Source organism: Nomascus leucogenys, chromosome 8, assembly GCF_006542625.1.
Source record: "Nomascus leucogenys isolate Asia chromosome 8, Asia_NLE_v1, whole genome shotgun sequence".
Lineage (NCBI taxonomy): Eukaryota > Metazoa > Chordata > Mammalia > Primates > Hylobatidae > Nomascus > Nomascus leucogenys.
The window spans coordinates 68,813,136-68,838,777 of record NC_044388.1 but is presented as its reverse complement, the minus strand read 5'-3'; the positions used below and the strand labels follow the sequence as shown (position 1 = coordinate 68,838,777).

Here is a 25,642-nt window from a genome sequence, read left to right as displayed (position 1 = left end):
TTACTCTTCACTGTATCTTTAAATACCCAAATTACCAGACATACAAAGGAGAGCTACCATTTCATTTTCAGATAAGCCTTGTCCATCCAGTTTGCAATTTGATTGCAGCTATAAAATCTTTTAATGATGCCAGGTAAGAAGCCAATAAAAACTGAAGGAATTAAAAGAAGAAAAAATAATTGTCAAACATGCCAAAAGTCTGGAGAAAAGTGGGGAAAGCAACTTCCTTGTGTATCAGGCAAGGAAAAGCCCAGGGAGGGCTAAGAATTTCTGTTACTGAGTCCTGTGTGCTGTGGTGACTTGGGAGACCTCCCAAAGCCCTCCCATTTAAAGGAGGGGTGGCCAGGCCCAGGAAAGAAATCAAAGGGTACTGCTAGTTTTAACTGTCTCGGCATACCTAAGACTATCCTTTGTAAACTCTGATGTTATTAGAATCTCGTGATACGAGCAACACCTTATTTGATGGCACCATATAACATTGCAGCCCAGTTAGGGCCTGGGTTTCCCCCTACTCCTTTCTTTTCCCAAACACTGACTCGCACACAAACTTGGTGCATTGGAATGACGTGGGGGACTTGTTAAGCCATACACCAGTGCTGCTCACCCCCACTTCCACTTCCTGAGTTTCTGACTCAGTGGGTCTGGAGTACAACCTGAAAACTTTCATCTCTAACAAGCTCCCAAGTAATGCTGCTGGTCCAGCACCACATACTTAAGAACCATTAAAAAAATAAAATTAAATTAAATTAAAATAAAAAGAATCCATCAAAGATAAGACCAGGGCATTTATGATGTGGCAAAATCTTCATCAACTATGACACAAGCCACATAGAGGCAGGGAATTTTGTTGTTCTGACACTGCTGTATTCCTGGTGCCTAGAATGGTGGCTGGCATATGCTAGGTGCTTAACACGTATCTGCTAAATAAATGAGTCAGCTGGCCCTGTGGCTGAAACCGGGGCCAGCGTGGGTATAGGTGAGCAAGTAAAATAGCTGCAGAAGCACCAGCAACAAAGGGAATGGCTGCTCACTGTTGAACTGCCCTGAAATGGAAGCCCAACTTAATGACAACCACAATAACAATATACATGATGAAGACAACAAATGTCAGAGTGTTTAGCACGTGGCCACGGATGGAGCCAGCACTTTACACGCATTATTGCGTTCAATCCTTAGAGTAACTCTGTGAGGTAAGAACCATGATTTTCCTCATTTAACAGATGAGGAAACAGGGTTTGGAGGGAAAGTGATGTGACCAAATCATCTTAACTATGAAGTGGGATTAAAAACCACGCTGAGAAGTTGATCCTGAGCAGAAAGTCGCTCTTAATTACCCAGTTGGGTCAATGATAAATGCAAAACTTCCTTCCCTGAACTGCAGACTTTGATCCTTTCTTCTGCAAGTTAGAGAGGCTTCCAGCGGCCAATTAATATCATGGCTGATCATAAAGAAGACAGGGCTTAGGTGGCCTGCAGAGAGCACTACCAGGAATAGGGGCAGTGGATCCCAGTTCTGGGGTGCCATGGGGCGGTTAGGCATTCCAAAGTTAATCCAGCTATGAGAAATCAGTTGCTTTTAAAATGTATATCATATTTTAAAATTTAAATATGTACTATATATAGAAGAGGCAAACATGATATCCTCTTCTACCCTTTCTTCAAGGTCTGGTTCGGTGGTTCTCAGCTGGGGGTGATTTTGCTTCCCGGGGACATTTGACAGTGTGAAGATAATTTCGATTGTTGTTAACTAGGGGTGCTATTGGCATCTAAGTGGGTGGAGGCCAGGGATCCTGCTAAACTTGCTACAATACGCAGCACAGCCCTCCACCACTGTTAGCTGCCCACGAAGTATCACCACGAAGAAGTATCTGACCGAAGTGTTAAGAGTGCTGAAGTCCTGTTCTAGTGTAAAACTTCCTAAAGCCTCCTGCGTCCCCTCCATCAAGTTTGGATGCCTAAGAAACTTCACTGCTATTTTCTTATGGTCTTCATTGCCGTTTCTTTTCTTAGTTATTGAAGAAAATGTGTCATTTCCCGTCTCCAGATGAACTCCTTGAGGGCCATAAGGACATCTTAGTAGCCTCTGAAACTCCCAGAGTATCAGGAAGTGCATTCTGCACAAAAGCGGGTGTTCAGTAAGAGCCTGTCCAATAGTATTCCCTGAAGGAGGTAAAAATGCCGAGAGTTCAGGTTCGAGGAGTACTCAAGAGTTCCTACCATGGGGAGTGGCGGGGGGAGGCAACTAAGGAACACAAAGTACATTTCCTATAAACACTATCTCATTTAATCCTTCCAGCCAGCAAAGGAGAGAGGATCACTATTTTAGGTAACTACAGCTCATGGATGTAATTTATAAAAGGTCACACACGGTAATTGGCAGAGCGTGTTTCTGGAGCCAGATCTTCAAGTCCACACGCCTTCCATACCACACCACTGTGTCACGCATGGATTTCCAAAGCTGAAAACCTTGCCTCCTAGAGACTATTCCCAGAATTGGGATGTCTGAGATGCTAACAAGGAAAATAGCAACAAGAAAGGTGGGAAACCTTATGTTATTAGTGTGATCATCACAAGTTCTGCTACCCAACATAGCGACAAAATTAGTCAACAAAAAGGGTGTTGCAAATTGGGTTTAAACATAAGTAACATATTAAAAGTCAATTATAGAGATACTTAGAATTTACATGGCTCTTTCCTAGACAGGAGTATTCAAAGGCTCATATGTTTAAACTTTAGGATGCTACAGCTTAAGAAAATAAATTCAAGATTTTTTTTTTTTTAATCAGAAAAATCAGAGAGCGTAGGAAATCATGGCAAAAAGAGCTATCTTGGTTCAGGACATGACTATGTGACCTTTCTGGATGCACAGTACTTTCCAGCTGGCTCTTTGCTTTGTGAGGTTGCAAACTGTGGGCTTTATCACAGCAGCTAGGAGACGAGGTAAAGCATGTAATAAATAACATATGATGGCTCGTCTCTACAAGCCCTGACAGTATCGATCCCCAAAAATCAACCTGATGAATTTGTCTCGTTTTCATACTACAGAGGAAGAAGTGAAAATGATGAAAGGTTTTTGTGGCACCATGTTAAATTTCTTTTATTTGTAAGCTAGGGAGACCAGGTCTTGGCCTGCTATTGTTCATCAAGACTTCCACTATAACCTCTATGCCAAAGTCCCATTTCCGGTGCTCAGCCTCAGCCCCTCAGAAAACGGGATGGCCCACGGAATCACTCACAACCACCCCATCCATTCTAACTAATCACGCCTTCCACACAGTGTACACCCTAGACAGAGGAGAAGCTTGGCCTCACCCATTCTTTCAGCTCCTGGAGTTAAATATTTGGGAGTCAAAGGTCTTATATTTCTTTTTTCCCTTAACCTGCCCTTCACTTCCACCTGCCTTTTCACACCATCACTGTTGCCATCCTGCTTCCAGACTCATCAACTCAATAGCACCCATACTCTAAATGGTGTGCTCTGGTCCTCGTATTCACATTTCTGGCTCTGTCCACTTGGTTACCTGTGTTTCAGGCAGGTCCAGACCAGACAGAATGAAAAGCCTTCCTACTGTTAAGGCAGAAAAACCACTAAAGGGCACCCAGCTGGTGCTGGTGCCTGGCGTGGAGCCACCGAGCCCACTTTGACCTCCTGAGCTTGGATTCTCAACCGCTTGAGAATCCAAGAAACCACTTCTTGTTTCACATCTTTTAAGTTTCGGGTGACCCATCTTTGTATGGTTTGCCTGGGCTACAACCTGGGAGTCCACAAGTTTTGGAACCACAAGAGCAGGCATGAGGCTTGGGGCCCTGGGGTCTTTCCAACCGAGGAAGAGCTGAGATGAGCATAATGTGAATGGATGCAGCAGAAGGCTCCTGCCTTCACCTGTACAATCTAGTTTCAATAACTTTTCCCTGTGCTCAACTAGCAGTGCTTCCAGAATGTTTCATCAGAAGATCTTATAGGGCTTCTCTGACTGAGGATAGGGATGGAGTCTGGGAATCTGAATCTGAAACAAGTGCTACAGGCAATCAGGTAAACTTGAAAACTGAATTATTTCTTTTTGACAGGTATCTTGGGTTTTTACTACTGAATACAATGCCAGAGACCACAGAGGATAAATACCAGGAATAAGCTGAGACGGTGGAGCCAGGCTCCTTGGGTTTAATTTCAGTTGCCCCACTTATTAATGGGGCCCAGAGCCAGGCCATTAACCCCTGGCTGTCTGTTTCCCTGTGTAGAACAAGGATGATAATAATACCCACTTCATAGGTTGTTATGTGGATAATGTGCTAATGCAAGTAAAGCACTTAGTTTAGTGCCCTCGATACATGCAGGCACTCGATAAACATTAGCTATTATTATCCCATAGACCAGAGACTGCTGAGTGGCAGCCCTTAAGCCAAATCTGGCCTAGAGACCTATTTTGTTTGGCCTGAGCAATTTCCTTTTAAATTCAGCCAACATTTTAAAACTGGTAGATTTCTGGCATTTTGAGAAGGTTGAAGACCTGGCAAAACACAGGGCCTGCCATCCCCTCTGGCAGCCACTGCCTGTGACCAGGTCCCAAGGCCCCCTTTTGATAGTACGTTTCTTCTTTATTCTTGAACAATCCCCACACCACTCAAACTTCCCACCCCCAATTTACTCCCTGCCTGGCCCTAGTAGAAAGGCAACTCCAATTCTAGATCAGTTTTGCCAACACATCCAACCTTCGGTCCTGTTGTCTCCCCATCCTGACGACTCTAGTCCAAATGCTGCCTCCTGACACCAGTCTTTCTGCCTGCCTGCCTTTGACTTATGTCTCCCTGCCAGGAAGGGCCTCCCCAATCTTCCCTTTCCACCAAGCCCAGTGGTTCCAACTGAGCACATTAAAAAGAAAAAAAAAAAAAAATCCAGGTCTTAATCTCACCCCCAGACATTCTGATTAGTCTGGGTGGGGCCTAGGTATCAGTATTTTTAAAAAGCGCCCTGGGAGATTCAAATGTGCGCCCTAATGTGCTCCAAGATTGACAACCATGGCAGCCGTGGCCTCCCCATCTCACGGCCCAACTGGAGTCTGGTGACTCTCACCTGTTCCTCTGGCACTTCCTGTCGACACCACACAACTGAGGACTAGATGAGTCTTGTTTTCTCCCTACCGCCTGTTTAGTCTTGCTTGCAGATCAACTTGTGTTTAAAGCTTGTCTCCTCAACAGACTGTAAACTCAAGAGTGGGCGGATCACACCTCATACTTCTTTTGTATCCCCAACAGGACTAATGGGGTGCCAAGCACATGGAAGGTGTCTAATGAAAATGCCTCTTCTCAGGTAGCTGAGCCTATAGTGTAGCAGGCACTGCAGGGACTACATGATGAAAAAGCAAGCCAGACCGATTTCTTGGAGCTTACAGGTTTCGAGGAGGAATAAGTCAGGAACACACAAGATTAGGCTACGAGGCAGGCCATGAGGTGCTACAGGAAAGAAGCAGTAACCCAAGGGAAGGGAGAGGCCCAAGCCCCTGGGAAACTGGGGGAGGCTGTGCCTACGCCTTCTCTTGATGTGGGCCTCGATGGGGCAGTGGGAGGAGGGCAACAAAAGGAGTAAGGTGGAGAGGGAGAAGCTATGAGCAAACACACCAGAGGGAAACCTGCGGCGCCTGCAGCACCACACCATCGCAGCAGCCGAGTGCAGAGGAATGGGAAGCAAGACTGAAAAGGCAAGATTTCATCATCCCTTGATGTCAGGAAAAGGTGGTAATTAATTTGGTAAGTCCGGGAAGCAGCCACTGAAGGTGGCAAGTCTGCTTACTTCTAAGAGCCAGGCAGAGGGCAAGGCGAAGGGGAAGGGGTAGGAATAGATGTAACATAAAAAAGAAGGGGTGAGGAGATGAGAAGGGAAAATGGAGGCCCAGAGGCAGGTTCCATTGCCTCTGGAGAGCAAGACAACCCCCCGCCCTGCCTTGATATACACACACTGGCAGGGGCTCTGAGTCTGGCAGGGCCCAGCAGCTCAGACACCCTGATTCTTGCCATTCAGTCTTAAGCCATGGTTTACTGTACGGGATTGAAATTATGTTAATAGTGTCATTCATGCTAGTAGTGCCACTTTATTAACACATTTAATCACAGAAATAAAGGTTTTATTCATGACACTATCACTACTGATATTACTACTACAAGAAGCTTATTCTTCAGTTCTTTTTCCCAAGTCAATGGGCAGCTTATAAAGAAATACAAAGATCCTAGACCCTAAAGACTGCATTAGGCGAGAGCCATTCCATGGTTTACTTCTCCTTCCCATCACCACTATTTTTACAGAGGTGCAATGGGGTGAAATGAACACTAAGGGCTAGTGAAGAAAATAGATCCGGCTGGGAACAGTGGCCCACACCTGTAATCCCAGCACTTTGTGAGGCCGAGGCGGGCAGATCACCTGAGGTCAGGAGTTCGAGACCAGCCTGACCAACATGGTGAAACCCCATCTCTACTAAAAATACAAAAAAAAATTAGCTGGGCGTGGTGGCGCGCACCTGTAATCCCACTTACGGGGGAGGCTGAGGCAGGCGAATCACTTGAACCCAGGAGGCAGAGGTTGCGGTGAGCCAAAATTGCACCATTGCATTTTAGCCTGGGCAACAGAACGAGACTTGGTCTCAAAACAAAAACAAACCAAGAAAATAGATCACAAAAGGACAGCCCATGAGATGGCTGTGGAAGGAAGGGCAATTAAAGCATGTTTCTGCTTAACACATAATCCTTCCTAGGTGCCAGACACTGGTCTAAGCACTTTACAAATAAGAACTCATTGCAACTTCCTAACCCCATAAGGTAGGTACTATCATTGCTCCCAATTTACAGAAGAGGAAATGAAAACATAGAGGCCAAGTTTCTTGCCCAAAGTCACAGGGCTAGTGAGCAGAGCCAGAACAAGAACACAGGCACTCTGGCTCCAGGCTAAGTGGCCTGACCTTATACTCAGCTGCCCCTCACTATGCCTTTTAGGACAGGGTGCAGGTTATAAACACATGAGCCTCTTTCTCTCCAAGGGACTGCCAGATGCAGAAAGGCACACAGGAGATAGTGTGGGCCTCAAGGATGCTGCTCTGGTTATGTATCAGAAATGGAGCCCCCAAAGCATCAGAAATGGGGAAGAGCAGAGTGGAACAAAATATATAGACCCTGAGTTCACTGCCCATCATTCTCAGAGTCCAGAGTCACCACCCTTCGGGATCATAAAAACTAGAGCAGACAGAAGCTCTCCTCAGCAGAAAGTCAAGAGGCATTCAAATCCTCCACTCTCTAAGACAAACTCTACTTGCCAAAAAACTTTCCAGAGGAAATCAGCTTCACTGATCACTACTCTCATCGGTTGGTACTTAATGCTCACTGGCTGTTAGACCGTATCTACACTGGGCACCTTTCTGGTTTGTGGATTACAGATAAGCCATATATCGCTGCCCCTAACGAGTCAGTGCACTCCAGCCACGTTTAGATTATGTTTCACTTTCAGGCCTCAGGGCTTGAAGCAATTCTATTTTTAAGCTTTCTCAGTTCCAAAAAGGAAAAGAAGGCATTTTAAGGAAATTAGCTTTGGCTAAAGGAATGACAATTTCCTCTTAAAGAGATAACTGATTAGCCACTTTGCTAAACCAGAAATCTTGGAGCTAACCACAGAGGAAGAACACCTTGTTCAGTGTTACTGGGCAAGGGCTGGGGACCTCTGAAAGCATGACGGTCACTCAGGATGTGGGTGGCCCAGGACAAAACTCCGTTACTACCAGAGGGGCACTGTGTGTCCTTCTCCCCAAGAAAGTCTCAAAAATCCTTTTAGATTCTATTCTCTATGAAGCATGTGTTACTTTTTGAGCAACAGAATTGATATAACCACAGAAGACAAATTTGCGAATATCAAATAAATCTTTAAAAATATTACTATTATGTTTTGAAGAGTCATTCTTTCCTTTTTTAAAGAATTCCCTTTCATTTAACATCCAAAGTAGCCTTGCTTATTTTGTATCTTTGGGAATAAGTCATTACCCCCACAGCCAACTGTTTAAAGGACACTTCTTTATGTGCACATTTTTAAAAAAGGTAACCACCACTGAATGAAATCTAAAATGTGTTCTACACACCCCAATTTTCCCATATAGGGCTCATGAGACACAGTTAACCTTCTCTTGGTGAATAAGGCTTCTAAGAATTCAAGAGTCTCCAGTTTCGGTTTTGGCTTTGCCACTAGCAAAGAGCTGTGACCTTGGGCAGGTAATTTAACAGCGCTGGGCCTGAATTTCTCACCTGCAACATGAAGGGGATTGGACAGATGAGGACTCTTGTGCCTTACACTTCTCAAATGTTATGATTCCAAGACCAGTGTAAATGCCAACTATTGCCCATGCCAACCTAGAATATCGTTCTCAGGGACTGTCAAGTTCTAAGAATGTTGTCTAGACCATACAAATGGCCCCAGAGAGTTGGGCTACGGTAATGGAAAGCAGACTAAAGTCAATTATTTTTTATTCTTTTTATCCCCTTTCTATTCCATCAGCTGCCAGTTCTCACTGCTTTCTACCTCGAGCTGACATAAACCGCTGCCTTAGTTTACAAAGCTAAGTGGGGGCCTGCATCACTCAGATTCTTCATCAAAGCAAAGTGCATCTGGCTTTGTGATACAATCTGGCAAACAGTGGCCTTTATCACTTCTCTTTCAAAGTTATATTGCATTGGATAGGACAGTATTTGAGGGCAAAAATTATATTTTTTAAAAGTTATATTGTAGACAAATATGGCAGCCGTAAGACTGACCCCCAGTTAAGGTTGGGGAAAGAACGTACATTCCTTGAATTCCAGAAACACATTGCTTTTAGAGGAGAGGGTTTGAAACAAGTGTGAACAGAATATAAACCAATTTCCCTCTTATTGAAATAGAAACTCGGTATGTTATCCCTCTATAATAATCCCCACTCTGTAAGTGTCCTGTCCCCAAAGGCAGTTGTTGCTTTTTAGTACCTTTTGTGGTATAACTTTTCTTTGTGAAAGATACATTTTCCTCGTCACTTTCTGAAGCCAAAGAGAGGGTCAGGGTAGGAAGAAGGAAACACGATTAGTGGTTTCCTATATTTACTGCTTTCCCAGTTATCTTCCATTGTTAAGTCCCATGAAAAATGATTAGTAGAAAAAATGCTTTTTTGCAATTGTAAATACAGTCTCTGAAACATTATTTTTAAACTGCTAACAAGAATGAAAATATGCATCAAACCATGTACTTAGTACCTCAAAGAATTCAGGGAAGATTCCCCTTCTTAAAAAACAAAATTGTGAAATCTACCTTCTTTACCTTGCTTTCACCACCTTTCAGGTGGCTTCATGGGAATCTATCAGGGACCTGGTGAGCATAAGCAACTGATTTTCACTCATCCTAGTTAAAGCTGTTAGTAGGAAGTAGATGATTAAAAGGGAATTGAAGTTGGCTAGCTTAGGAAAGTGGATGTAAACTGGTCCTACAAATGGAATATTTGTAAAATCAGGTTAAGTTAGGAAAACCAGCCAGAAAATTAACTATGAGTACTTGAAGCTATTTGCCAAATGGTTCCAAATCCCTAGGAAAGAGGTTAAAGGTATGGATGCTATATCTTTGCAGATGGCATTAAAGACAGAAGAGTTAAAGGGAAACTACTGCTTTATATATTTCTGAGAAACCACAATAAAAGCTTTCACCCCGTCTTTCAATCTCCAGGTAATGTTATTTATGCACGTCTAGGCTTAGAGTATTATTTTCTGTTTTCAAGTTAGCTTTACACAGTACAACATTAATCTCAGAATCCACTCTTCCAAGTAATACACAAGGTGGCGATTTATAGAAAAACAAAAAATCCTTTCCTGTTAACAAGGTGGAGTTCTTCAGCTCACAGTGCCGTATTTAAGGGTGCTTTGTTTCAGAGGATGATTAGAGTGGCGCCCTTGGTACTGATTATAGTGGAGCTACTTGTACTGCCCAAGTCTGGGCACTGCATTATATTAAAACTTCCATTTTGGGGTGTGTAGTGACTAAAAATTGTCTCCCAGCTTAAACTTGGCATCAACCATATATCTCAGCAGAAGCAAGATTATTGAGTATAGAACCACAGGAACCCGGCACTTTTCTTTTTATAATTTTACAGGAAAAGAGACCCTGCTGAAATAGCACCTATGGTTCCTCCATTCTTAGATGAAAATTTCAAGCATTGAGGGCTCTTTCCCAAAGTATAATCAGTAGGTTGCTATGACTGTGACAGGACATAGTCTCTTACATTATTAAATCCCAAATTTTCTAGAATAAAATAATTTCAGCTTCTTTTTAGAAGCAGCAGCAGCAAATGATGAAGCCTTGTCTGCTCCACTGAGTAGCACTTCTGACTATGGTTTCTCTGGAGTTCTTACGCTTCCAACAGTTCACCAACTAAGATGGAATTTATCTAATGCATGTCTCTGACATGGTGAAGATTCAGAGTTCAGGTCTAACAAAAGCTATTAAGCATAAACTGCACCCAAAAGTTGGCAGGTCTGTGGAATCACGGATGGAGTGGAACTCAGGCAAAAAAGTGAGGATGATGTGGTCACAATTCAAGGCATATGCTTGGCAGTTCAACACCACTATCTCTATATAGCTGTGTCTTACTGAAATGTCCCTATTTTACCCCTAAGATGGCCATGTTTCATATATTTAAAAGCCCAAATTAATTGGGCATAAATAATTTCATATCAGTTAAAGACTTTTAACAGTTCTGTCATATATGTAGACAAAGGGACAATGTGCACCTGGCCTTACACTATTTCACTAAGTCAGAAAAAAATTAATATTTGTATAATAAATATGAACTGTACTGGGTGTCTACTTTTTGCCAGGCACTGTGCTAAATAGTTCACATGCATTATCATATTTAACTCTTCAAAAGAACCTTAAAGGTGACACTGTTATTGTCCCTATGTTACAGAGAAAGAAACTGAGTTGAGAGATTAAGTTATTTGCCAATGAACATACAATTTGTAAATAATAGATGCTTTAGAGCTGGTAAGGTAGTACTCATATTTTTACCCCCATTGAAAAAAAGGTGAAGAAGTTGCTTCTGGTTAAGTCCTTAGATATTCTTGAGACAGAACTTGGGATCAGAACCAGATAGGTCTCAACTCTGGCCACCTGAAGACTTTTCAACCTCCTCTTGGACAGAGTGTTTAGGTGGTCTTTGTTCAGCCAATCACTTAGCTTTCCCCATCCTGTCGTTCCTGCTTAGGGAAAGAGTATCAACAAAATTCAAAATTCGAAGACTTACATGGAAGTCTAATATAATTTCAGTACGAAAAACCATAAATCAAACTTTATATTCAGTGCTCAGGACTTTGTATGCATTGACTAGATAAATTTCCTACACCCTCCCAGAAGAAACAGCTCCTTTTTTGAGACGGAGTCTCGCTCTGCCGCCAGGCTGGAGTGCAGTGTCAGGATCTCAGCTCACTGCAACCTCCACTTCCCAGGGTCAAGCGATTTTCCTGCCTCAGCCTCCTGAGTAGCTGGGATTATAGGCGCGCACCACCACGCCAAGCTAATTTCTGTATTTTCAGTAGAGACGGGGTTTCACCATGTTGGCCAGGATGGTCTGGATCTCCTGACCTCGTGATCCGCCCCCTCGGCTTCCCAAAGTACCGGGATTACAGGCGTGAGCCACTGCGCCCGCCCGGCCAGAATAAATAGCTCTTAAAAGTGTAGATAACCGGCCGGGCGTGGTGGCTCACGCCTGTAATCCCAACTACTCAGGAGGCTGAGGCAGGAGAACGCTTGAACTCGGGAGGCAGAGGTTGCAGTGAGCCGAGATCATGCCACTGCACTCCAGCCTGGGCGACAGAACAAGACTCCGTCTCAAAAAAAAAAAAAAAATGTAGATAACCAATGATTCAGCATACGTTGCAATCTTATATAAAAAATGCTTCTGAATATGTATATGAGTAACATTTATATTCCTGTAATGAAAAACCTTTTGTGTGCACATAAACTCAAAAGGATATTATTATTCCTGGAATAATAATTTCATGTCAAGAAGAATAAAGTTTTGAAATAACCTGGAAGATGGTGAGGGTAATTTAGTATACTTTAAATACTTAAATACAATGAACTAGAGATAATAAACTTGGCTTGAAAGATAGTCTTAGGGACCTGGCCCAACAAGCACTGTTAAAATTTTTTAAAAAGCAACTTGAAGCTCTCATAATTTCCCATTATCAAAACTACCCCCTGTAAATCTGTGAATCTAATCCAAGAAGTATGTCAATAGCTGGTTGTTTAAGGTTAGGTTTATGAAATAGTAACAGAACTGTGCAGGGGTCAAATATGCTTAAAATATGTCCAAACATGCTTAGGTCAAGTCAGTAAGAGTATCTGAAGCTAATAAAAGCATGGAATATTCTTGTGACTGAAAACCCAGCACACTGGATACTGTTATGTGTAAGCAGGTACTGTGCTCCGTTTCCCCCCTGCTGGCAGACCCTAGTCACTAAAAAACGATGAGCTTCTTTGACTAAGACTACATCACACATGCTCAGCAAGTATCTCTGGGGCTGGAAAGCAGTTAAGACTGAACCCGGGGAGAAATTGGGAACAGGAAAGAAATAAAAAACGACTCATTATTCCCAAACCCATCCCATTTCCCAAAGTGCTGCCTATGTGCTGACTTTCTTAAAGACTCCCGCAAAATCTTGATTCTCCAAAAATTAAACCCATTTGGAGCTGAGACAAGGTGAGGTCCACGCCTGGTATGATCAGGCTACCATGGATCTAACTGAGTCTGGTTCGGTTCTAGCCCCGTGGAGGCCAAGCCTCACCACGAGGGTGAAGACCCGGAGGCATGGAGGAAGGGAATGAAGGAGAGAAAAGGAGAAAGGGGAGACCTCCGGGCCACACTTCTTTCTAGTACCAACAAAAAGAGAAGCCGCATACTGACCTAAATCATCTCTCAAAGGCGCTTTATAAATTACAGGGACAAAGGGAGGGGGTGGCGGGTGGCCTGGGAATCCTACAGACACCCTACCCTCTGACCCGCCCCCCTCCCCCTCCAGCACAAGGGAAGGAAGACAGAAAACAGAGCTTAACTCGGCCATTGGCGAGAAGCCCCCTCCAGTTTTCTATCGCCCATCCATCCGACCCCTAGAAAAAAAATCCACGTAAACACCATACCCACCCCCTGGGGCAGACACTCCCGCCCCGAGGTTCCTAGAACCGGAGGCCGGGGCATTTACTTAGTTAGATTTTTCTTGCTTACTCATTTCCCTCGAGCACCCAACCCCCCGTTCCCACTCCAAAACCCCGCTCAACCGCCTACCCTCACCGCTTCAGCCCCCAACAGAATCCGGTGCCCCCGCGGCGTCGGCGGCCCCCGAGCCGTCCCGGTCACTAACCTGCTGCTGTAAGGGCATTTCCGAAACCAGCCTGGCTCCGGGGGGAGGTGGGGGGCCGGCTGGAGAGGGGGCCCGGAGGGCCGAACAGACCGGCGGCGCAGGGCGAGGGCGGGCGCCGGTGGGGGGGTGGGGAGAGGAGAGGGAGGGTGGCGGTGCCGGGGGCGGGTGCGAGGGCGCCGGGACCGTCCCAGGCCAGGGAGCCGGCGAGCAGGAGGAAGTGGGTGCCCCCCTCTCCCCCTCCAGCGCCCCCTCCCGCCGCCGCCTCCTCCCCAGTCACAGGCGCGTCCTGCGCGCACGTGTGCGAAACGTCACCGGCGGGTCCCGGAGAGAGGGACAGACCCAGGCGGCGGGACGGGAACCCGGCTGCCCCCGCCCTCCGTCGCCGGGGGGCGGAGAGGGGGACAGGGCGGGGAAGGAAGGGGCAAGGGGAGAGGCGGGTCAAGGGCAGGCCCGGGGCCCGGCGAGGAAGGCCTGGGCGCTCGGGCCACGCGGGCGCCGCCGCTGCCACTGCCAGGATGCGCCCAGGCCGGAGCACCAGCCCGCGAGCCCCTCACCCCAGACAGCCCACGCCCCAGTCCGCACCCGGCTTCCAGCCCCACCTCCCCCACGCCCGACTCCCCTCCACCTCCCCCAGCCCCTTTGTTGCCGGGAGTTACAGATCCTAAAATGTGTCAAGCGCAGCCCCGCCGATCCCCTGCGCTCCGAGCACGCCGCAGGGACCCCCAGCCGCCAACGAGCCTCCAAGGCCGACTGGGGGCGAGCACCCCAACAGTCCCCCGATTTCAACCCCGCAGAGCCCCCCACACCCCAGTTCACTACTCCCTCCCCCACCCCCTTCTCCATCCGGGGCGTGACCCCTTCCTACGCCCGAGAAAGAGGAAGCTTCGAGTTGGAGGGGAAGGGAGAGTGGGGGTAGGGAAAAGTGCAGGAAAAGACGGGGGGGGCCCCGAAAAGTTTTGGAGTGTTTGATGTGGTTCACGCCAAGGCAATCCCCGCCGCCCCGCGCGCCTGGCCGAGCCCCCCGACCCTCCTGGCGCCGGGGAGAGCACTCAGGTCTAACAATGAACCCTCGTTGGAGGGGCAGCCCCCGAGGCCCACGATGCTCGGCCCAGTGCTCTCCCCGAGCGGCCCGCAGCGCGCCCACGACCCCGCGCGTTGCGAGCCCACCTCCCGCCGGGGCTGGGGACGGTGGGAAGGGAGGGTATTACCGGAGGGCCGCCGCCGCCGCCGCTGCCGCCGCGTCCCAGCGCTGGTGGCTGCTGCAGCAGCCCGGCTCTGCTGGAGGGTCCGTGCGGCGTGGTGTAGAGGAGGCTGCCGGCGGTCTGCTCCGCGCCGGGGGCACTGGGGAGGAGGGGGCCGGCGGCTACGGCGCCGCTTTGGAGGGAGGAGGAACAGGAGGTGGTGGAAGTGTTCGTGGTGAGGATCTGGATGTACGCGCCCGGGGCGGCGGCAGCGGCGGCGGCGGCGGCGAAGCCGGGGCTGGCTAGCAGTGCCCTTTTGTCCATGGAGGCTGCAGCGGCGGCGGCGACGACAGCCGCCCCCTCCCCACCCCCGGCGGTCACCAGGTACTGCTCCAGAGCGGGCTGGATCCCCTTTCTCATCTCTCGCTCCTGCTCTTTTTAGTGTTATGGTATATTAATGTATTGTTTTCAATTTCTTTATTATTTGCAGTCGGAGTTTCCAAGTCTCTCCTCCTTCTCTCCTCCCCGCCCGGCGCTTCCGAGCCCCCTCTCTCTCTTTTCTTTTTATTTTTCCGCACCGCACAGGCCCCGGGGGCCAAAAATAATCGGGGCTCTGGAGAGAGGAGGGTCCCGGCCGCACGGATATCGGGCCCCAAGCGGGGATGGAGGCGTCGGGGGCGGCCGATGCAACGGATTGCGAGGCGGCGGCGGCAGCCCGGGTGCTGCGGCCGGCAGCTGAAAAATGGCTCCAGGAAGCTGCTGCTGACAATGAATGAAGGGATACGGTTTACGCGCCAAGGTCCTCCCGCGAAACTCGGATTTCCCGCCGGCTTTTCAAACCATATTTGCATATCCCCGCCCCTCAACCCGCCGAGGACCGTTCCCACAGCCCATTGGGCCTCTATCTCCTTACTTCAGTCCCAATCATGGAGCAGGGCCGCGACTTGCTGGTTTCCATTGGCTGCCGTGCATCATGGTTACCGGGGCGACCAGGGACCCTATTTGCATAGGTCCCCTTGATTGGCTGGGAGAAGAGCAGTTTTTAGAGGGTGGGGCAAAGACGTTCCTTCTCTCCCACGGAAGACCACGCCTGGCCTAGGCTCCGCCCCTGTCCCCGCCCGCCAGCCGGGCCGGCGCTACTGACCTGGGCAGGGACTCCGCGCCCCGCAGACTCAGTGTAGATCTAGCCTAGAGTGCAAGTTTCGCTTTTGGAGACTGTCAAGGTGACTAAGGGAACACTCTCTTTCCTTTGACCAGTCAGTGCAATATACGAACGGCAGCAGGAGATTCTTCCAGATACGTGCCAAAGGCAAGTTGGACCATGCGGACGATGCCTGGCAGGTGGAAAAGGAGCCCTTTAAATCGTGGGCTTCTCCCTTCCTGAAATCCAACCAATGACGCGGCGAGAGCTGATCCCGAGGCCGGGGCTGATAGACAGAAGCATGTGGGCAGACAGAATCGTGGGGGCAGAAGGTTCAGCAGACGCGATTGCGGGCACCAGTTAACATTCCAGATCATTCCCGGTACCTTCATTATTAGCCTGGATAGGGGTAAAGTACAAATTAACTCTTTTGTCTTACAACGAATATTGGTTTGAGTCCAGCAGACATTCTCTCTGGCCCAGAAACACCCAGGGCAGTTAATCAGGGCTAACCTAGAACTGATCTGCGGGTTTCTAATCCGCCAAGCAGTAATCCGAAAGAGTACACGCTTCCCACGATGACGTCGTGCCCCCAACAAACGCTGGCACGCGCGGGCATCAGCACTTTATATCTTCAGTTTTGTAGGAAGTTCTCTGACTGGAAGCAAGCACAACGACTCAAACCTATCCCAAAGTATTTTTTAAATAGTGTCTTTTAAAAAAGTAAACTAGAAATTGTCATCAGAAAAATATAAAATGATTTGTCAAACTGACTCCTGAACTCGTTCAAGTATTCATGGGTCTTAAAATTAAAACTTGCTCCTGAGACTGAGCAGGAAAAGAGACCCCTGCAGGAATGTGGGGAAAGTTATGTATGTAGAGACTAGATCATAATTTATAGTTATATGCAAAACAGCTGCAGAATTGGTGCTCATAGGTGATGAGGATTGCAACACCTTGAGCCCTTTCACAAGATTTTTATTACTATTATTAATTTCCCAAAACTCTTACTCAGAGTGCTATGAAACACCTGACAAGATGTGTCAGATCAGGCTAGGACTCCTTAATATTTTAGCCTTGTTACCTTTTCTGAAACAGATGAGTTAAAAGTTCCATTAAACCTTACACCAGGCTCAGGAATATTTTAGTCTTGCATTCAGGCTAGTTGAGGATCCACAGCCCTAAACATTTGTCGACACTGGTAGAAATGACACTATTTTTATTTTTTGAGACAGAGTCTCGCTCTTGTTGCCGAGGCTGGAGTGCCATGGCACGATCTCAGCTCACTGCAACCTCTGCCTCCCGGGTTCAAGCGATTCTTCTGCCTCAGCTTCCTGAGTAGCTGGGACTACAGGTGCGTGCCACCACGCCCAGCTAATTTTTGTATTTTTAGTAGAGACAGGGTTTCATCATGTTGGCCAGGCTGGTCTTGAACTCCTGACCCTAGGAGATCCGTCTCTCTTGGCCTCCCAAAGTGCTGGGATTACAGGCCTGAGCCACCATGCCCGGCCAGAAGTGACACTATCTTTAGGGCAGATTAAGTGGTACTCAAAGGGCATGAGCTAGAAGTGTAATATACCAGCAGCTTCCCTGCTCTTGTTCCATCAATGTTGCTTTCCTCTATGGATATACATATGGAGGAAACTAGTACTGTCACTACTTGGATATTACCATCTGCAGAGCATCACTGGCAGCTTGCATTTGGTGGCAGTAGTGGGGGTTGTGAGGGAGGAGTGGTGCAACATACACAGTAATTATAGACCTGCGCCTTATGATTAGAGACCAGCCTGGGACTGGGACTTCATAGAATCCCGGCTTGAGCTCCCCACAAGTGATTGCAATAAGATAAATATGACACAGCCACAAGAAAGCAAGTGTTCACACTTTAGACCCACACCTGCAATTCTGCTTTAGCAAGCTTTGAGATATTTATCATTCTACCTTACCCAAGTTTTTTTAATATAGGGTATTTGGTAGAGAAACAGATGTTTTGACATTTTATGTTTAGTGAACTCTAGGATGAGTAGGTGGAGAGAAGAGTTCAAAGAGAGAAGATAGTGGAAGATAAGATGCTAAAATCCAAGGTAGGCTATTAATTTGTGGAAGAGGTAGCATGTTTCAGCAGAAAGAATGAGCTTTGGAGTCAGAGTGATCTGGGTTTAAATTCTGGCTCCACCATTTACTAGCTATATAGCTAGGGGTGGTGGCTCATGCCTGTAATCCCAGCACTTTGAGAGGCCAAGGAGGGTGGATCACCTGAGGTCAGGAATTTGAGACCAGCCTGGCAAACATGGTGTAACCCCATCTCTACTAAAAATACAAAAATTAGGCTGGACATGGTGGCTCACGCTTGTAATCCCAGCACTTTAGGAAGCCAAGGCGGGCAGATCACCTGAGGTCAGGAGTTCAAGACCAGCCCGGCCAACACAGTGAAACTCCATCTCTACTAAAAATACAAAAATTAGTCAGGCATGGTGGCATGCGCCTGTAGTCCCAGCTACTCAGGAGGCTGAGGCAGGAGAATCACTTGGACCCGGGAGGTGGAGTTGCAGTGAGCCATGATCATGCCACTGCACTCCAGCCTGGGTGACAGACCAAGGCTCTGTCTCAAAAAATAAAAATAAAAAAGTCTGTTTTCTTATTTGTCAAATGGAGACCCATATTTCGACACCCATATTGCTAGGTTTTGATGGAAAGAGGCAATAATACATGTAAAGTGCCAGGCATATAGCAAATGCCCAATAAGTGGCAGCTATTTATGAATCTACTTACATGTATGATCCTGCTTTGCAGCTCTTTGTCCAACCTGACTCTCAGCATCTAATCTTCCTAGGGCCCCTGGATGTCCACTTGCTAGGGCAGCTTAGCTTTGTCCCATACTAGGAGTGCAGCCATGTCCTGGTTAGTTGCAATCATAGAATCCTGACTCAGAAACTCAGGATAATAACATAAAGTCAGCTCTACTGTCTATCCCACTCCAACCTGCTGATCTATTAGTGACCAGCATCTGGCTGGTTCCTCAGTCTGAGCCCTCCTCACCTTCCCTTGAAGATGAATTTTTCTAGAAGTAGAACCGGATGTTCTTGCCAACTATTACCCCTCTTTCCCTTGCTCTGACTGCCCCAAGGCTTCTAGTTTTCCCAGAATAGGCCTGTGTGGTTGACTGACTGGTGGCACCCCAAAAGATATATCTATATCCTAATCTCTAGAATCTGTGATTGTGATATTTGTGGGGAAAGGGTCTTTGTAGATGTAACTAAGGTAAGGATCTCAGGATAAGACCATTTTGGATTGTCGGGTGGCCCCTACATCCAATGACAAAGATCCTTAGAGGGGACACCCAGAGGAGGCACACACAGAGAGGAGGAAAAAGCCATATGAAGTTGGAGGCAGAGACTGGAGTGAGTGGCTACAAGCCAAGGAATGCCAACAGCCACCAGAGTTTGACATTACAATCTTCTCTGAAAGTCTTCATTTTCATCTAGAAATACAATTTGGCCAACATCCATAAAATCTACATAAACAACTTCCAGGAAACAATGCTATTCAACAGTTGTATGAGAATTCAGCATAGAAAAATTACTGTTTAAGGAGATTAAGGAAACTGTTCACAAGCAAAGAAGGTCTTTGGAACATTGAAAGTTTAAATTGTGCCTTTAATTTAGTTCAGCCAAATCTGGTTGACACATCAGATTTAGAGCCTATAGTTTTAAATTTTAGGATCTGAGGAAGACTAGTTTCGGAGTTTAAAGCTTTTTAATTGCAATCCAGTTAGTTGCCCACAAAGAAATAACATTCTCTGTTTTATCTTCCTGGTTTAGAAGAAGGAGGAGTATGTCCTCAAGCCATTACCACATGAAACACTCATAACAGAATTTCTAAGTGCTTATCCTAGAAAATTGACCATTATCGTTATTATAGATAGTAGTGTAGATACTAGTATAGAGTTTCTTCTCTTCAGTTCTTTGATCAGGAAGGTACTGTTTGGATAGAGCTTGTGTTTTAAAATAAATCTAGGATGAACTTCTGGCGTAGAGCACTGTTCCCAAGTATGTCTTCTGAATCCGAACCTCTGGTAGGGATCCAGGAATCTGCATTATAGGCAGGATATTTTTGATGCAGGTGGTCCATGGAACACACTGAGAAATACTGCCCTCCGTGACCTAGCAGTCTCTGCCCTATCCATTGGCTTCTTTGGCAGCTATGGCATAGAAAACTCCCTTGTACATAGTATCTTTTGAGCAACTGAGATTTTCATTGTTAGGAGAATCGTTTATTTAGACCGTACTGTGGTTAAAAATAGCCTCTTTTACTAGAGCTCTTCTTGCTCAGTTAACAAGTAATGTGATTCAGACAAAATATACTGGATGGAAAAGAAAGGTATTATCTCAAAGGTTTGTGTTTCCTTGCGTTTGTGAAACAGATTTTTATTGTGACATAAAATATAAAGATAACCAAACAAAACAGATGTTTGGCTTAATGATTTATTAAGTCGAACACCTTTGTAACCACCACCAGGTCTGGAAATAGAACTTTACCTGCACCCCTGAGGACCCTTTCTTGTGCCCCATCCTGAGCACAACCCCCTCCCTCACACCAAAAATAACTATTAGCCTAACGTTTTGTTTTTTTTCTTTGAGATGGAGTTTCGCTGTGTCGCCCAGGCTGGAGTGCAGTCGCATGATCTCGGCTCACTGCAAGCTCTGCCTCCCAGGTTCAAGCGATTCTCCTGCCTCAGTCTCAAGTAGCTGGGACTATAGGCATGCGCCACCAATGCCTGGCTAATTTTTGTGTTTTTAGTAGAGACGGGGTATCACTATTTAGTCTGGCTGGTCTCAAACTCCTGATCTCAGGTGATCCGCCCTCCTTGGCCTCCCAAAGTGCTGGGATTACAGGCATGAACCACTGTGCCCGGCCTTAGCCTGACATTTTTAGTTTTCACTACCTTGTGTTTCTGTAGTGTCATCACCCAAATATGCATCTCTAGGAAATAGAGTTTAGTGTTGCCCGTTTAAGTCTTAAAGATGGGAACGATAGACACTGGGCACTCCAAAAGGTGGGAGGGAGGGAGGGGCAGAGTTGAAAAGCTGCCTGTTGGGTACTGCGTTCACCATTTCTGTGACTGGTGCAACTGAAGCCCAAACCTCAGCATGATACAGTATATCCATGTAACAAACCTGCATGCGGACCCCCTGAGTCTAGAATTTAAAAATAGGCCAGGCATGGTGGCTCACACCTGTAATCCCAGCACTTTGAGAGGCCAAAGCAGGTGGATCACTTGAGGTCAGGAGTTTGAGACCAGCCTGGCCAACATGGTGAAACCCCGTCTCTACTAAAAATACAAAAAACCCCCAGCCAGGCATGGTGGAAGGAGCCTGTAAACCCAGCTACTCGGGAAGCTGAGGCAGAATCACTTGAACCCGGGAGGCAGAGGTTAGAGCGAGCCGAGATTGCACCACTGCATTCCAGCCTGGGTGATAGAGCGAGACTCTGTCTCAAAAAAAAAAAAAAAAAAAAAGTAGAAAGGCAGAGGAGAACATGTGAAAACAGAGGCAGAGATTGAAGTGATATGTCCATAAACCGAGGAACGCCAAAAACTGTTGGCAGCCACCAGCAACCAGGAGAGGGACATGGAACAGATTCTCCCTCAGACCCTCACTTCCCTGAAAGAACCAACCCTGCAGACATCTCGATTTGGGACTTGTCCTCCATCACTGAGAAAGAATACATTTCTGTTGTGTGTGGTAGCTTGTCACGGCCATCCCAAGAAACTCATTCAAAGAACCCGGGCTGTTTAACCTCATTGTCTGGCTTTGGCAGATTGCACACTCAGGGTGCAGTTCACCTTATTCCTCGGCATTTCCTGCAGTGCTCTCAGGTTTGATCCCTTTGGCAAATCCAAGGCAAGTCCAGTCTGCTCGTCCCTTGTTCTGTGACCTTAGCAGTCATCATTATGCTCCTTTTCTTTTATTCTTATAATAATTTTGTATTTTGCTGGGCATGGTGGCTCACACCTGTAATCCCGACACTTTGAGAGGACGAGGCAGGAAGATTGCCTGAGATGAGGAGTGGTAGACCAGCCTGGGCAAACATAGTGAGGCTCGATCTCTACAAAAAATAAACAAAATACGCCTGTAATCCCAGCACTTTGGGAGGCCAAGGCGGGCGGATCACGAGGTCCGGAGATCGAGACCATCCTTGTCAACATGGTGAAACCCCATCTCTAGTAAAAATACAAAAAATTAGCTGGGCGTAGTGGCGTGTGCCTGTAATCCCACCTACTCAGGAGGCTGAGGCAGGAGGATCACTTGAACCCGGGAGGCAGATGTTGCAGTGAGCTGAGATCGCGTCACTGCACTCCAGCCTGGCAACAGAGCAAGACTCCATCTCAAACAAACAAACAATAAATAAACAAAACTAGCCAGGCACGGTGGCCTGTGCCTGTGGTCCAAGCTACTGGGGGGGCTGAGGTGGGAGGACCACTTGAGCCCAGGAGGCAGAGGTTGGTGTGATCTGAAATTGTACCATGGCACTTCAGCCCGGGCAACAGAGCAAGATCCTGTCTCAAAATAATACTAACAATAACTTTGTATTTAATTTGTCTTCAATACTTACCAGTTGCTCATTTTTATGAGAAGGTAGTTTTCTTGACTTTTATAGTGGGAAGTGTTCAGAAAAGCTTGTCTGACTCCACAGAGCTCCATCCTCTCCTGCTTCCATGAATAGACAGGCTTATTTCTGAGATTCCCCCACCTCCTGTTTCACTCTAGTCTACACTTTCCCTTTCTTTCTTCTCTCTTAGCCCTAATCAATTTTGTGATCAATTGTCCTGATCTTTTTTTTTTTTTTTTTTTTTGAGATGCAATTGCCCAGGCTGGAATGCTGTGGTGCGATCTCGGCTCACTGCAACCTCCACCTCCCAAGTTCAAGCAATCCACCTGCCTCAGCCCCCCGAGTAGTTGGGATTACAGACGTCTGCCACCACACCCAGCTAATTTTCATATTTTTAGTAGAGACGGGATTTCGCCATGTTGGCCAGGCTTGTCTCGAACTCCTGACCTCAAGTGATCTGCCCGCCTCAGCCTCCCGAAGTGCTGGGATAACAGGCATGGGCCACCGTGCCCGGCAATGTCCTGATCAATTTTGATTCCACTCTCCACAGTTTCTCCTCGGTGTGAGACCTCATCTTAAAAGGGAGACCTGGGGGTTGGTTTTGAGAGAGACCTGGGGGGTCGGTTTTGAGAGAGACTGCCCCAGTTACCTCAGACCTTCCTGCCACAGCCCCCTGCTCTCACCTACCCCTGGAGGACAGGACCCTTCTCAGTTTTAGAGGCTGTCCCTGTGTCAGCTCACTGGCATCCCAGTGAAGCTCTATTGGCTGTTTGGGGGTTCTCCTATTCTTGGGTCCCACTAACACTACCTGGTTTCCCTTCTCCCTCACTGCTGATGCCACACAGCTCTTATGGCACTTGGTAGTTCGTCCCCACTCACTTGTACTTTGGGATTCATGTGGTTACTCTGTCACCGAGTTTTGCTGTAAACGTTAGCCATGGATATTTGGTTTTGCAGTCTAGATATCCTTTCTGTTTTCATGTGGGGGTAAGGAGAGACGGAAGAATGATGCTGTCTCAGCACCATCTTTAGATTTATCTTCTCTTTCCTTTTATTTTATTATTAATTATTATTGTTATTATTTTTTGAGATGGAGTCTCATTCTGTCGCCCAGGCTGGAGTGCAATGGTGTGATCTTGGCTCACTGCAACCTCCGCCTCCTGGTTGCAAGAGATTCTCCTGCCTCAGCCTCCCAAGTAGCTGGGATTACAGGTGCCCACCACCACACCTGGCTAATTTTTGTATTTTTAGTAGAGATGGGGTTTCACCATGTTGGTCAGGCTGGTCTCGAACTCCTGATCTCAGGTGATCTGCCCGCCTTGGCCTCCCAGAGTGCTGGGATTACAGGCGTGAGCCACCATGCCCGGCCAATTATTATTTATTTATTTTTGAGACAGAGTCTTGCTCTGTCGCCAGGCTGGAATGCAGTGGCGCAATCTCGGCTCACTGCAACCTCCACCTCCCGGGTTCAAGAGATTCTCCTGCCTCAGCCTCCCAAGTAGCTGGGACTACAGGCATGCGCCACCACACCCAGCTAATTTTTTTGGTATTTTTAGTAGAGACGGGGTTTCACTGTGTTGGCCAGGATGGTCTCAATCTCTTGACCTCATGATCTGCCCGCCTCAGCCTCCCAAAGTGCTGGGATTACAGGCGTGAACTATGGTGCCTGGCCTATTATTTTTTAATAGGATGGAGTCTGGTTATGTTACTTAAGCTGGTCTCGAACTTCTGGCCTCAAGGTATCCTCCCACCTTGGCTTCCCAAAGTGTTGGGATAACAGGCATGAGCCATCATGCCCAGCCCCCTTTCCTGTTAAACATGTGTTTTGAATCCATACTGTAGGATTGCCGTGGAAACGATGTCATGTAGATAGACATTTCCCTAAACATTAAGAGAAAGGAGAGTTATGAGAGGTTTTTTTTTTCTCAGAGAGAACTTGCAGGAATTGAAGAAGAGAATGCGAGTCGAGGTGCTTGACTCACTTAGGCAATGATTAGAAGGAGATTTAGAACAGGGAGAAGCAGAGGAACGCACCACCTTTTCGTATTTGGTAGGCTGATTGTACCTCTTTCTTGTGGGTTTTAAATAGGGAACATTGTTGGCAGCATATCACAAACGGGCCTGTGGGTAGAAAATTCCTTTTTTCTTTCCACCTTGGTTTCCTTGACAGCACTCCCTCTTCATTCCCGTTCAACTGCTCTGACTTACTGGATCTCATTGATGGCTTCGTTTTCTTCTATGATTCCCTTAATATCTTCTTCCTTCTCTTCTTCCTGTTTTATACATTCTCCTTGGACCATATTTTTTATTGTGGTAAAAATATACATAATGTAATATTTATCATTTTAACCATTTGTAAGTGTACAATCAAATTCATTCACAGTGTTGTGTAATCATCACCATTATCTATATCCAAAACTTTTTCATCTTCCCCAACAGAAATTTTGTTCCCATTAAATAGCAGTTCTTCATTCCCTTCTCTCTACTAGTCCCTTGTTACCAGGATTCTACAGTGTTTCTGTGAATTTGACTCTTCTAGGTACCTCATGTCAGTGGAATCACACAGTATTTGTCCTTTCGTGTCTGGCTTATTTCAGTTACCCTAATGTTGTCAAGGTCCATCCATGTTGTAACATACAGGCATATCTCTTTTTCTTGCGCTTTGCATTATTGCACTTTGCAGATGTTGAATTTTTTTGCAAATTTGGGGTTTGTGGCAACCCTACGTGGAGCAAGTCTATCAGCACCATTTTCCCAACAGCGTGTGGTCACTTCATGTCTCTGTGTCAAAGCTGGGTAATTCTCACAATATTTCAAATGTTTTCATTATTATTATATCCGTTATGGTGATTTGTAATCAGTGATCTTTGATGTTACTATTGTAATTGTTTTGGGGTACCACTAAACACACCCATATAAGACTGCAAAAGGAATCAATAAATGTTGGGTGTGTCAAAAACAGCTGGCCGTTCCCCTATTTCTCCTCCTCTCTGCAGGCCTCCTGATGCCCTGAGACACAGAAATATTGAAATTAGGCCAATTAATAACCCTATAATGGCCTTTAAGTGTTCAAGTGAAAGGAAGAGTTGTACATCTCTCACTTTAAATCAAAAGCTAGAAATGATTAAGCCTAATGAGGAAGGTATGTGGAAAGCCAAGACAGATTGAAAGCTAGGCCTCCTGTGCCAAAGAGTTAATCAGGTTGTGAATGCAAAGGAAAAGTTCTTGAAGGAAATTAAAAGTGCTACTATAGCGAACACATGAATGTTAAGAAAGTGAAAACAGCTTTATTGTTAATATGGAGAAA

At 46.5% G+C, this 25,642-nt stretch overlaps 1 protein-coding gene across 2 annotated transcripts in view; it reads right to left on the bottom strand.

Moving 5' to 3' along the window:
• E2F3 (E2F transcription factor 3) overlaps window positions 1-15,068 on the bottom strand; it is a 91,962-nt gene extending 76,894 nt beyond the window's left edge. Inside the window, exon 1 of one of the 2 annotated variants that reach the window (XM_030817369.1) lies at window positions 14,610-15,068. In XM_030817369.1, the coding sequence (XP_030673229.1) occupies window positions 14,610-15,002 (393 nt within the window). In that variant the 5' untranslated portion in view covers window positions 15,003-15,068. Of the gene's footprint in view, window positions 1-13,401; window positions 13,464-14,609 lie in introns of those variants that run through there. The other variant, XM_030817371.1, reaches the window with a different exon arrangement.
• Window positions 15,069-25,642: the final 10,574 nt, after the last annotated feature.